The 13,810-nt window shown below is 44.7% G+C and overlaps 1 protein-coding gene across 1 annotated transcript in view; it reads left to right on the plus strand.

Moving 5' to 3' along the window:
• The window catches only part of TASP1 (taspase 1), a 172,082-nt gene that overhangs the window by 127,399 nt on the left and 30,873 nt on the right, over positions 1 to 13,810 (plus strand). The window contains exon 12 of the mRNA XM_065401129.1: positions 6,867 to 6,977. Within this exon, the coding sequence (XP_065257201.1) occupies positions 6,867 to 6,977 (111 nt within the window). The remainder of the gene's footprint in view (positions 1 to 6,866; positions 6,978 to 13,810) is intronic.

The following is a 13,810-nucleotide window of genomic DNA, read 5'->3' on the forward strand; positions in this document are numbered from 1 at the left end:
CATTTTAGGGCCCAGTTCTGCCATCTGATCTGCCTAGTGTAGATCCCCATGTCGCATCTTAGATTTCACTGGGACTGCATAGGCGTAAGAGCCTGCCCACATTAATCCAGTGACAGGTTTGAGACTTGTCTTTTTCATGTCATATAGGATGGCAAATTGTTCTAGAAATACTGAAAATTTTAGCAAGTGGTGGACACTAGCCTTAAACCCAAATTATATTGATTTTATTATATTATATATAATATAGTGATTGATGTTATTACATTATCAACCAATTATGTTTAGTTAGCATATGGGGAGATGGAGAAGATGGTAACTTTTGGGGTTAGGTACTATCTATGAGTTTGCACAACACCTATCACATTTGAGCCCCAATTCTGAATGGGACTGTAGGTGTGAATCAGTGGTGAAACTAAGGGCCTGTCTGTACGGTGGGGTAATGTCCCCTATGGGGGTGATTTCTAAAGTGCAATAAAGTGTTATGCATTAATTGGTCAGTGTAGACCTGGCTCGGTGCGCACTTAAGGTTCCCTAACATGCTTTAGCATAGTGCAGTTTGAAACAACACTACGTTAAAGCATACTACCTATGGACTCCTCTGGGCAGGGGTGAAAGTTGGCAGAGTTAAGGCAGTGTAGTATAAGTGTCACTTTAACACTGTTTCTCTCAGCTTTCTATCACTTGGGTCTTTTATTGTAACCATAACACTTTCTTGTAAGGGGACCTAAATTCCACATTTCTTGGTTTCCCAGCACAGCTTTCGTATTCTGGAAGGTACTATCGAGTGCTTACAATCTTAATTGTGTGTTATTGACGCTTAGGGGTGAGGGTGGGGGGAGGAACAAGTTATTAGTGGCGTAGGAAAAATCACAAATTAGAATAAACTTAACATTTAATACTTATGGTGACTTAAAAATCAAAAATTCCCTCACTTCTTGGAGTAAATGTAGTTTGATCAGACATCAATTTGGTTTCATCTGTTTGGTCTCCTCAGGTGTGATAATCCTCCTTAAGTCACAGTACCCTACATGTCACCAACTTGAGATGGACCCTGCCTCAACTGGAATTGATGGCAAAACTTTAGTTTCATGGGGAATACGATTGGGCCTCTGAGATCTGATACTAAAGTCTGAGGGTATGTCTACACTACGAAATTAGGTCGAATTTATAGAAGCCGGTTTTTTAGAAATTGTTTTTATACAATTGATTGTGTTGTGTGTGTCCCCACATAAAATGCTCTAAGTGCATTAAGTCGGCGGTCTGCGTCCACAGTACCGAGGCTAGCGTCGACTTCCGGAGCGTTGCACTGTGGGTAGCTATCCCACAGTTCCCGCAGTCTCCGCCGCCCACTGGAATTCTGGGTTGAGATCCCAATGCCTGATGAGGCAAAAACAGTGTCACAGGGGATTCTGGGTACATGTCATTAGCCCCCCCCCCCCCCCCGTGAGAGCAACGGCAGACAATCGTTTTGCGCCTTTTTTCCTGGGTTACCTGTGCAGACGACATACCACGGCAAGCTTGGAGCCCGCTCAGCTCAGCTTACCATCACCATATGTCATCTGGGTGCTGGCAGACGTGGGACTGCATTGCTACACAGCAGCAGCTAATTGCCTTTTGGCAGTAGATGGTGCAGTATGACTGGTAGCCGTCATCGGCATACTGGGTGCTGGCAGACGTGGGACTGCATTGCTATACAGCAGCAGCTCCTTGCCTTTTGGCAGCAGATCGTGTATTACGATTGGTATCCGTCGTCGTCGTACTCCTCAGTGAGTTCGGCCAGAGGTGCCTGGGCAGACATGTTTTGTCTCCTGGAGACTCAGTCCTGCCGGCAGTCCTATTGCACCGTCTTGACGATGTTGGCTAGCAATCGTAATGCAGCATCTTCTGCCAAGCACCCAGACGATGCTGATGGCTATCAGTCATGCTGCACCATCTGCTGCCAGCCTAAGATGTAAAAGATAGATGGACCAGATTTGTTCTGTATTCATTTGCTTCCCCCTCCCTCCATGAAATCAACGGCCTGCTAAACCCAGGGTTTTGAGTTCAATCTTTGGGGGGGCCATTCTGTGTGACAGTGTGTGTTTCTCCCTGATGCACAGCTACCTTAGTTGATTTTAATTCCCTGTAAGCCATGTCGTCAGTCGCCCCTCCCTCCCTCCGTCAGACAATAGTTTCGCGGCTTTTTTGAGCCCAGACGCCATAGCACTGGGATCATGGAGCTCGCTCAGATCACCGCGGCAATTATGAGCACTATGAACACCACGCGCTTTATCCTGGAGTATATGCAGAGCCAGAACCTGCCAAGGCAAAACCAGGCGAGGAGGCGACATGGAAATAGACATGGACATAGACCTCTCACAAAATACGGGCCCCAGCACTGTGCAAATCATGGTGTTAATGGGGCAGGTTCATGCCGTGGAACACCGATTCTGGGCCCAGGAAACAAGCACAGACTGGTGGGACCGCATCGTGTTGCAGGTGTGGGACGATTCCCAGTGGCTGCGAAACTTTCGCATGCGTAAGGGCACTTTCATGGAACTTTGTGAGTTGCTTTCCCCTGCCCTGAAGCGCCAGAATACCAAGATGAGAGCAGCCCTCACAGTTGAGAAGCGAGTGGCGATAGCCCTGTGGAAGCTTGCAACGCCAGACAGCTACCGGTCAGTCGAGAATCAATTTGGAGTGGGCAAATGTACTGTGGGGGCTGCTGTGATCCAAGTAGCCAACGCAATCAAAGACCTGCTGGTATCAAGGGTAGTGATTCTGGGAAACGTTCAGGTCATAGTGGATGGCTTTGCTGCAATGGGATTCCCTAACTGTGGTGGGGCGATAGACGGAACCCATATCCCTATCTTGGCACTGGAGCACCAAGCCAGCGAGTACATAAACCGAAAAGGGTACTTTTCAATGCTGCTGGAAGCACTGGTGGACCACAAGGGACGTTTCACTAACATCAATGTCGGATGGCCGGGAAAGGTACATGATGCTCGTGTCTTCAGGAACTCTGGTCTGTTTCAAAAGCTGCAGGAAGGGACTTTCTTCCCCGACCAGAAAATAACCGTTGGGGATGTTGAAATGCCTATAGTTATCCTTGGGGATCCAGCCTACCCCTTAATGCCATGGCTCATGAAGCCGTACACAGGCAGCCTGGACAGTAGTCAGGACCTGTTCAACTATAGGCTGAGCAAGTGCAGAATGGTGGTAGAATGTGCATTTGGACGTTTAAAAGTGTGCTGGCGCAGTTTACTGACTCGGATAGACCTCAGCGAAACCAATATTCCCACTGTTATTACTGCTTGCTGTGCGCTCCACAATATCTGTGAGAGTAAGGGGGAAACATTTATTTCAGGGTGGGAGGCTGAGGCACATCGCCTGGCCGCTGATTACGTGCAGCCAGACACCAGGGCGGTTAGAGTACAGCAGGGCGCAGTGCGCATCAGAGAAGCTTTGAAAACCAGTTTTGTGACTGGCCAGGCTACGGTGTGAAACTTCTGTTTCTTTCTCCTTGATGAACCCCCCCCCGGTTCACTCTACTTCCCTGTAAGCTAACCACCCTCCCCTCCCCCCTTCAATCACCGCTTGCAGAGGCAATAAAGTCATTGTTACTTCACATTCATGCGTTCTTTATTGATTCATCACACAAATAGGGGGATAACTGCCAAGGTAGCCCGGGAGTGGTGGGGGAGGAGGGAAGCGCCGGGTGGGGTGAGGGAGGAGGGAAGGACAAGGACACACTGCACTTTAAAACTTTAACACTTATTGAAGGCCAGCCTTCTGTTGCTTGGGCAATCCTCTGGGGTGGAGTGGCTGGTTGGCCGGAGGCCCCCCCCACCGCGTTCTTGGGCGTCTGGGTGAGGAGGCTATGGAACTTGGGGAGGAGGGCTGTTGGTTACACAGGGGCTGCAGCGGCGGTCTCTGCTCCTGCTGCCTTTCCTGCAGCTCAACCATACGCTGGAGCATATCAGTTTGATGCTCCAGCAGCCGGAGCATCGACTCTTGCCTTCTGTCAGCAAGCTGACGCCATCTATCCTCTTCAGCCCGCCACTTGCTCTCTTCAGTCCGCGATTCAGCCCGCCATCTCTCCTCTCGTTCATATTGTGCTTTTCTACACTCTGACATTGTCTGCCTCCACGCATTCTGCTGTGCTCTGTCAGCGTGGGAGGACATCTGGAGCTCCGAGAACATATCATCCCAAGTGCGCCTTTTTCTCCTTCTAATCTTCACTAGCCTCTGTGAAGGAGAAACATTTGCAGCTGGTGGAGGAAAAGGGAGAGGTGGTTAAAAAGACACATAGAGAACAGTGGGTACACTCTTTCACGTTAAATTTTGCTGTTCACATTACACAGCACATGTGCTTTCGTTACAAGGTCGCATTTTTCCTCTTATATTGAGGGCCTGCCAGTTTGGTGTGAGAGATCACTCATGCAGTGCCAGGCAACAGAATTCAGCTTGCAGGCAGCCATGGTAAGCCACAGTCTTTTGGCTTATTTAACCTTCATAACATGTGGGAATGGTTTCAAACAGCAGCGCCCTCATTTCCCACACCAAGCGGCCGTTGGGTTGGCCATTTAAAATGGGTTTGCAATGTAAAAGGAGTGGCTGCGGTTTCCGAGTTAACATGCAGCACAAACCCAACTAACTCCCCCCACACACACACACACAATTCTCTGGGATGATCACTTCACCCCTCCCCCCCCACCGTGTGGCTAACAGCGGGGAATATTTCTGTTCAGCCAAGCAGGAACGGGCACCTCTGAATGTCCCCTTAATAAAATCACCCCATTTCAACCAGGTGACCGTGAATGATATCACTCTCCTGAGGATAACAAAGAGAGAGAAGGAATGGATGTTGTCTGCATGCCAGCAAATACCGGGACCATACGCTGCCATGCTTTGTTATGCAATGATTCCAGACTACGTGCTACTGGCCTGGCGTGGTAAAGTGTCCTACCATGGCGGACGGAATAAGGCAGCCCTCCCCAGAAACCTTTTGCAAAGGCTTTGGGAGTATATCAAGGAGAGCTTTCTGGAGATGTCCCTGGAGGATTTCCGCTCCATCCCCATACACGTTAACAGACTTTTCCAGTAGCTGCAGTGGCCGCGAATGCCAGGGCAAATTAATTATTAATCATTAAACACGCTTGCTTTTAAACCATGTGTAATATTTACAAAGGTACACTCACCAGAGGTGCCTTGTGCGCCCTCAGGGTCTGGGAGCGCGCCTTGGGTGGGTTCGGGGGTTACTGCTTCCAGGTCCAGGGTGAAAAACGTATCCTGGCTGTTGGAGAAACCGGTTTCTCCGCTTCCTTGCTGGGAGCTATCTTCATTGTCTTCATCATCATCTTCCTCGTCCCCCAAAACCGCTTCCGTGTTGCGTGATTCTCCATTGATGGAGTCAAAGCACAGGGTTGGGGTAGTGGTGGCTGCACCCCCTAGCATGGCATGCAGCTCACTGTAGAAGCGGCATGTCTGCGGCTCTGCCCCGGACCTTCCGTTTGCCTCTCTGGTTTTGTGGTAGGCTTGCCTTAGCTCCTTCATTTTCACGTGGCACTGCTGTGCGTCCCTGTTATGGCCTTTGTTCTTCATGCCCTTTGAGACTTTTTCTAATGTTTTGGCATTTCGTTTACTGCAACGGAGTTCAGCTAGCACTGATTCGTCTCCGCATATGGCGAGCAGATCCCGTACCTCCCGTTCGGTCCATGCTGGAGCTCTTTTGCGATCCTGGGACTCCATCATGGTTATCTGTACTGATGAGCTCTGCGGTCACCTGTGCTGTCCACGCTGGGCAAACAGGAAATGAAATTCAAAATTTTGCGGGCCTTTTCCTGTCTACCTGGCCAGTGCATCTGAGTTGAGAGCGCTGTCCAGAGCGGTCACAATGAAGCACTCTGGGATAGCTCCCGGAGGCCAATACCGTCGAATTCCGTCCACACTACCCCAAATCCGACCCGGAAAGGCCGATTTCAGCGCTAATCCCCTCGTCGGAGGTGGAGTACAGAAATCGGTTTAAAGGGCCCTTTAAGTTGGAAAAAAAAAAAGGGCATCGTCATGTGGATGTGTCCAGGCTTAATTCGATTTAACGCTGCTAAATTCGACCTAAACTTGTAGTGTAGACCAGGTCTGAGCACCTGCAACTTCCACTGAAATTGAAATATTCAAGTCACCCACAGAATTTCATTACTAGAAATATTTGTGTTAAACGCTGTATCTTATTATATCTCTACCCAGATATAACTCTGTCCTCGGGAACCAAAAAATCTTACCGCATTATAGGTGAAACAGTATTATATTGAACTTGCTTTGATCCGCCGGAGTGCGCAGCCTCCCCTCCCCCAGCCCCCACGGAGCACTGCTTTACCGCGTTATATCCGAATTTGTGTTATATTGGGTCACGTTATATCGGGGTAGAGGTGTATTTGTTTGAAATATATTCTGAGATAGTAAATCAAAGCTTTGCAGTTGTGCACCAGATAGCCAAGCAAGAGGATACTAAACGACCTTGAAGAGCTGATCAAAGCTTGTAGGTGTTTTTATATATGTTCTTATCCTTTAATTTGGTTGTATTTCCATTCTGAAGAAAATAATGAATATTCAACCCTTCGTGCTAAACCTGCCTTGGCATTTCTCAATGTTACTTTTACCACGTAGACAATGTGGGAGTCTAGGTCTTCCTGACCCATCAAGTGAGTACAACATTTACCCATCAGAAATAATGGCAATTCTCAATAGAGAAATGAAATTTAGAAGTATTATCATGACTTGGCTCTTCCACTCTAGGTGACAAGTTTAAAGGGGGCGGGGTAGGCAAATTTAAAAAAACATCCTTTTGCAAGTAACAACTCTTTCCCTACCTCCCACTTCTACCCTAGGTTCACCTTTCCTAGCCAATGAAGATGGTGTACTCGGTGGAGTGATAGTTCTTCGATCTTGCAGGTGTTCTGCAGAGCCTGACTCTTTACAAGAAAAGCAGACTCTACTAGGTAAGAAGATTTTTGTATAGTTTTATTGTGAACAGGAGGTGCTAAACTCACAAACCAAGCAAGGACTGGAATAAAAATCATGTGTACTACCACCAATTGAAAGCCATAAATAGGGATATTTGGCATAAAAGAGAAGCATTTGTCATTGAAATACAGGAATGCTCTGGGGGAGGGACAGAGTGGAAGTTGTAAATATTTTTTGTTTTTGAAAAGTATGGGTGAGACCATGCCTCTTAAATTGCCATTTGTGAACTTAAATGTGATCCGTATTGGTCTATGGAGCCAGAGTCCTTTTTAGTAAGAGTGTAGATAATAGTAGTAATATTTTCATTTTAGTTGCTTGGATTCTTTTTTTAAAATATTTTTAAAACACTTTCTCCCAATATAGAGCATCACATTTCTGGTCAAGAAAGACGCATGCACATACATCCTGCTGTTAAAGCTGCTCAGTGCATTGCATGCCAAAATGTGCTCTGTACGAATGTTTACCTCTTTTTTCTCAGAGACCAAAATGTGTATGATGGTTTGGAACATGGACTTGAAATTTGGCAGGGTCACCAGACTCCTAGGGTCAGAAATTCCTTTTGCTGCCCCCATGAAATCCATCCAGATAAGCCACAGCACTGACATTTGCATGTGCACAGTAGGATTTGACATGTTTGCTCCTGAAATGCCTAATTATTCAGTCTACGCTGTGGACTTCCCCCCTGCTTTGCCTCCAAACAGATGTCACACAGACAAAATGAGTCATTCTCTTCTTCCTGCTACTACTGTATTTCTCCCATCAAAATACTCTTTGCACTAGGAAAATTTGCACTGGTCTGGGAACCAGAAGAGCATATGTTTGTCTTGCCTCTTCTGCTGATTGGTAATAAAATCTGTGCACATTGCAACCCTTGCAGCTTCATTGCTACTCTGGAAGGAAGACACGTCCCACCATTTTACAGAATGATTCATGGTCACTTGTGGCAGATGTGGGAATAGAACCCAGAGACCAAATCTCCCACTCCTGTTCCAGCCCCTTTGTGCTGCCTGAGCATTGCAAAAGGGGTGGAATCTGGCTACAGCTACCAAGTTGATAATTCCTTCATCAGAAGGTAACTTTGTGTTAGTGATCCTGGCTTCTACACCAGCACTTTCCCTCTGCACCCCAGTGTAGAAGCCATGAAAGGGGAAATGGGAGAAGGCGGGGCAGCAGATTTCTGCTCATTCTGTGTCAATAGACAGTTAGTGTATGGTCCCTTAGCTATCATAGCTAGTTGTCCATAATTTAGAGCTGCATGCGGGTTAATATAACTCTATGTTGGAGCTGGAGCAGCTTGAGAATCAGAGCGATAACCAGTCACACATTACCTCTTAGAAAGAACCTGCCAAATGTATATCTAGGTATATTGTCTGTAAAAAGAGCTATTCCTACATATGTAACCACGGTTTCATTATTGTTCCGTTTTAGTGGCTGGCCCAAAGATAACTCTTAGTTTCTGGCAGCAGTAGTGGGCAGTTAGTAGAGTTAATTCAATTAGTAGAGGTTTTCATGGAAATTAGTGACAAGGGGGACTGTTCTGATCATGTAGTATGACCTTCTGCATTAATACGGGCTATAGACCCTCACCCAATTTCTGAATCAAGCCTGTAACTCTGACTGAGCTAATTTCAAAGCTACATCTATACTACAAGCTAGGAGTGTGATTCCCTGCTTGCGTACTCATACTCAACTCGCTCTCATCTGAGCTAGCATGCTAAAAATATAGTAGCGTAGCCACGGTGACAAAGGCAGCAGCTGCATGCTCAGTGGCAGTGATGGTACAAGCCCTTAGTTGGTACCCATGGGGTTCAAGCTGGTTTGTACTTGGTGTGGCTAGCCTGTGCCACCACTGCTCCTGACTGTGCTACCATGGCGATGCTACTATTTTTAGCATGCTAGCTCAGATGAGAGCTATCATTAAGTATGTGTATGTGAGCTGGAAATCACACTCCTAGTATATAATGTAGACATAGCCAGTCTGAATTTGTCTGTTTTAAACTTCTAACCGTTGGATCTCGTTATACCATTTTCTGCTATAAATATCTTCTCTACGTAGGCTCCGTTCAATCTTCTCTTGGGTAAACGAAATACATTGAGCTTCAGCCTTGTACTATAAGATGTGTTTTCAAGGCCTGAAATTATTGTAGCTCTCTTCTGAAACCGTTCTGATTTTTCAACCTCTTTTTTGAAGTGGGTTTGCCAGAAGTGGACACAATATTCTGGTAACTGTTTTGCTAAAGCTGTATGCGGAAGTAACATCACCTCTCCACTCTTATTCATAGTCACCTGTTTATACATCCAATGATTACTTTAGCCTAGGGAGGTGAGAGTCTATTGGTTATTTTCCGTGATCTCAAAGTCTCTTTGTTTCAATACATCTAGAATACCGTACCCCATCTTGTAACACATGTTCTTTGTTCCAAGAGTAGTCAGGAAGGAGTAACACAATAACAAAAGGGAACAAACATGCACTCAGCACAAAATCAATAGGTTGAGAACAAAATTAATCAAAACACCCAAAAGATGTGAAGAGAAGAAAATCTTTAATTGCCTACACACCAATGCTAGAGGCCTGGGTAACAAACCAGAGGAATTGCAATTGCTTATTTATGAGCAAAAATTTGACTTAGTTGGTATTACTGCAACCTGGTGGGATGATTCCCATGATTGGAATGTTAAAATCAATGGTCCTAACCTATTTAGGAAGGATTGAATGAGCAAAAGGGGAGGGTTATCAAAAACGACAGCCTGTTTCCAAGTCACTGACAGTGTGGAAGAAAATGTCTGGAATGCTTATGGATCAGTGTCCTAACAGATAACGTACAAGCTAGGGTATTAGTTGGTGTCTGCTACAGAGCATGAAATCACACTACTGGATAGCATGACCAGCTCCTAAAGCACCTATCTATAATCTATGATAGGGGGAAGGTTAGTGATCATAGGGGTGAGGAAGACTTCAATCTGAATAACATATGCTAGAGGTCTCGTGCTGACAGTCCTAAAACAGCCTTAGAATTTCTAAGTACTAGAAATAACAATTTCCTAACAAAGTGTTGCATCCAGTATGGGGGAAGTCTTTATTTAGACCTTGTCTTGACAGAGGAATTGATCACCGAACTAAAAATTAGTGGTAGTTTATGTAGATGTGATCATGACTTTATCCCATTTGGTAGGTGTGAACAGAATAAAGTCCAAACCAGAAATATATATACTTGATGCTTTGAAAGGGCTAGTTTCACAATGCTTAAAACAATTGAGCCAGATCAGATGGAAGGAAGAATTTAAACTGAAAAATGTGAATTGTTTAAGAACATTTTACTAGATGCCCCAAAAGCCACAATTGAGAGAAATCCATGCTGCTTTAAAAAACACATAGTGGCTTAGAGGAGAAGTGAAGGCAGCTTATATGGAAGAAATGGGAAATTGATAGTAATGAATATAAACCAGAAGCTAGGAATTTGTATATCAATGTTGAGTTAGACTGTAAGGAAATCAGAAGTGATGGAATGGAAAAAAAAAACAACCCCAGAATCTGTTGAGGTTAAAATCACTTGGTGGGAGGAGGGGAAGATGATAAAGGCTCCACTGGGATAGCACTTGGGGTCTGCTATAGACCTCCAGGATCTGATTTGCATATGGTTAGCGACCTCTTTCATATTTTAAATTAAATGAATACTTCTGGGAATTGTGTGATTGTTGGAGACTTTAATTTCCCACATATAGATTGGAGGACACATGCTACTAATAATGGTAGGTCCCAGGTATTCCTGGATTTGATAGCTGACAGATTTCTTCAGCAAATAGGCACCAAACCAACAAGAAGGGATTCCCTTTTAGATTTAGTATTCGTAAGTAGTGAGGGCCTCATAGAAGAACTGGTTGTAGAGGAAAGGCTTGGTTTGAGTGATCATGAGCTAATTCAGTTTAAACTAAATGGGATGAGAAACAAAAAAACTAGGGTCCTTGATTTCAAAAGGGCAAACTTTAAAAAATTAAGGGAATTAGTTAGGGAAGTGGACTGGACTGAAGGATCTGAATGTAGAGGAAGCTTGGAATTACTTAAAATCAAGGCTACAGAAGCTGTCTGATGCCTGCATCACAAACAAGGGGGGAAATGTGCAGGGAAGAGTTGCAGACCAAGCTGGATGAGCAAGCATCTCAAACAGGTTATTAAGAGAAAGCCTACAAGGAATGGAAGATAGAAAGGATCAGCAAGGTAAGCTACCTCTTGGAGGTTAGAAAATGTAGGGGGGAAATGAGAACTCCCAAAAGCCAAAGAGTTTAAAGTTGCAAAGGAAACTATAACCAATAGTAAATGATTCTCTAGCCATATAAATAAAGAGAAAACAAAGAAAGAAGAAGTGGGGCCACTAAGCATTGAAGATGGGTTGGAGGTTAAAGATAATCTAGGCATGGCCCAACTCCTAAATGAATGCTTTGCCTCAATTTTTAATAAGGGTAATAAGGAGCCTAGGGGTAGTGGCAGGGTGGCTAATGGAATCGAGAATAGAGAAGTCGAAATTATCACAGCTGAGGTGTAAGTCAAACTCAGACAGCTTAATGAGACCAAATCAGGGACCCAGATAATCTCCATCCAAGAATATGAAAGGGACTGGCACTGCTATGGCACTCATCAGCATAGTGTCAGTGCTTCACAAATAGCAATAAAATTATCTTCACAACCACCCCTGTGAGCTGCGCAGGTGTATCTATATACCCATTTTACATATGGAGAATTAAGGCACTGAGGAATCAAATATAATTGAAAAAAATATCCACTAATTTGGGACACCTATGGCCTGATTTTTAGTAATACTTAGCATTTTTCTAACACTTTATATATTCAAGGCACAGTTCCTACTGAATTCAGCTGCAGTTATGAGGCTCTGCAGTTTTGCAAATCTGATTTCATGTGTCTCAAATTGGGCACCCAGAAACTGAGGAATTCTCAAATAGTGGCCAACTGTGACAAATTTTGGTTTGCGGCTTGCCCAGCATCACATAAAAATTCTGGCTGTGATAGAATGTGAGTATGTTGTTAATAACAACAAGAATTAAACTCTTTAGAACGGGCAGTTTCCGTTGTGTTTGTGTCGTGCCTAGCACGGTGGGGGCCTGGTCCATGACTGAGGCTTCTAAGTACTCCAATAATAATAGATAATAAAGGTTGCATGGGCAACCTTAATTCTAGCATGTCCTAACTCTTGAGTGCTTAACTCTGCAACCTTAATTCTGTTTTAATGTAGTTTTTTTGTATGTAATTTCTGAGCATTTAAACAAAGCAAAAATGAATAAATAGATATTCATGTGGAAACCTTCTCACCCATCCACTGCATGAGTCATCAGTAGGTTGGGGATCTTTAGATCTCCAGCATGGACCACTGCCATTTGAGGTAGTGAGCCAGCTACTAGAGGGGGATGACTAGTATCCGTTATCAGTGGGATTCACAGCTATTTGATGTGAGAGGAATCTTGAGACTTGGAAATCCTGGGTTGAATTTCAGGTGCTGGAGGGAAGTGTTAACTAGTGGTTATAGACCCCTCTGCTCCTCACCCCCCACCCTCCCCTGCATTTCACTCAGGCAGCTTCCTCCTCTTCCTTCTCCACACTTACTGGGCCCTAGTGTGGGGAGGAGAGACATTGGGAGCACAGGAGTCTCCCTCCTGTTACTTCCACATGCCCAGCACTACCATGGTCCTCCAGCTGGGAGGAGTAATGCTAGGGAAGTGCTGCTCAGCCCCTGTAGCCCTGCGCTGGAGCTTGCTGAGTGCAGTTGGAATCTTTGGAGAATTTAGCTTCCAAACTCTTATGAGCCTCTGAAAATCAGTTTGTAAGGTGTTTGATAAAGACTTGTTACTTTGCCAGGTTTCTGTGGATTTTTACAGGGCAGGCAAAAGGCATATTCCTGACACAAAGGCCTCACCCTGCCAAATTTCAAGTCCCTGCTCTAAAACATGGAAGTGCTAGAGCTTCTCAATTAAATGCTTGTACAAATTTAGCATAGGCAAACTTTTTATTCTTCCCTAATCTCATTATGTGAAACAACTAACAATTTTAGCTAAAAATCCTCCTGAAGTAGAAACCTGTCATGGAAAACTTCAGCCCAAGTGATGAGTTTGGCCAACCATTGTGCAACTGAAAATGGGATTTGTGATGGAGAGTTAGGCAACCGTAACTACAGCCATCACTACCACCTGTGCTTCTAATATGTTGTTTTTGGCCTAGTTCATATTGCTAGCAATACTGCTGTCTTTCTTTTGGAACATACCTCAAACTGCTTAATATCTAGGACCGAGAATCTTGTCCAAATGGTATCTTCAGAGAAATGAGGATTACTGACCTTGGGGGGAGGGATAGCTCAGTGGTTTGAGCATTGGCCTACTAAACCCAGGGTTGTGAGTTCAATCCTTGAGGGGGCCACTTGGGGATCTGGGGCAAAATCAGTACTTGGTCCTGCTAGTGAAGGCAGGGGGCTGGACTCGATGACCTTTCAAGGTCCCTTCCAGTTCTAGGAGATGGGATATCTCCATTAATTTCTAATTCTTTTTTCCGTGAGGATTAGGCGGGTGAGGTAATACCTTTTATTGGACCAACTTCTGTTGATGAAAGAGACAAGCTTTTGAACAACACAGAGCTCTTCTTCAGGTCTGGCATGTCCTTAAAGATATTCTGGCAGGGTTTTCACCCACTTCCCTTTAGTGTTTAGAAGGCAACATTGTTTTGTGATTTTTTTAAATCATATTTATTGATCTCTCTCATTTTGAGCCACTAATTGTTCAATTTATTTTGTGACTGGCTTATTTCTGC

The sequence above is a fragment of the Emys orbicularis genome, chromosome 3 (genome assembly GCF_028017835.1).
Source record: "Emys orbicularis isolate rEmyOrb1 chromosome 3, rEmyOrb1.hap1, whole genome shotgun sequence".
Classification (NCBI taxonomy): Eukaryota; Metazoa; Chordata; order Testudines; family Emydidae; genus Emys; species Emys orbicularis.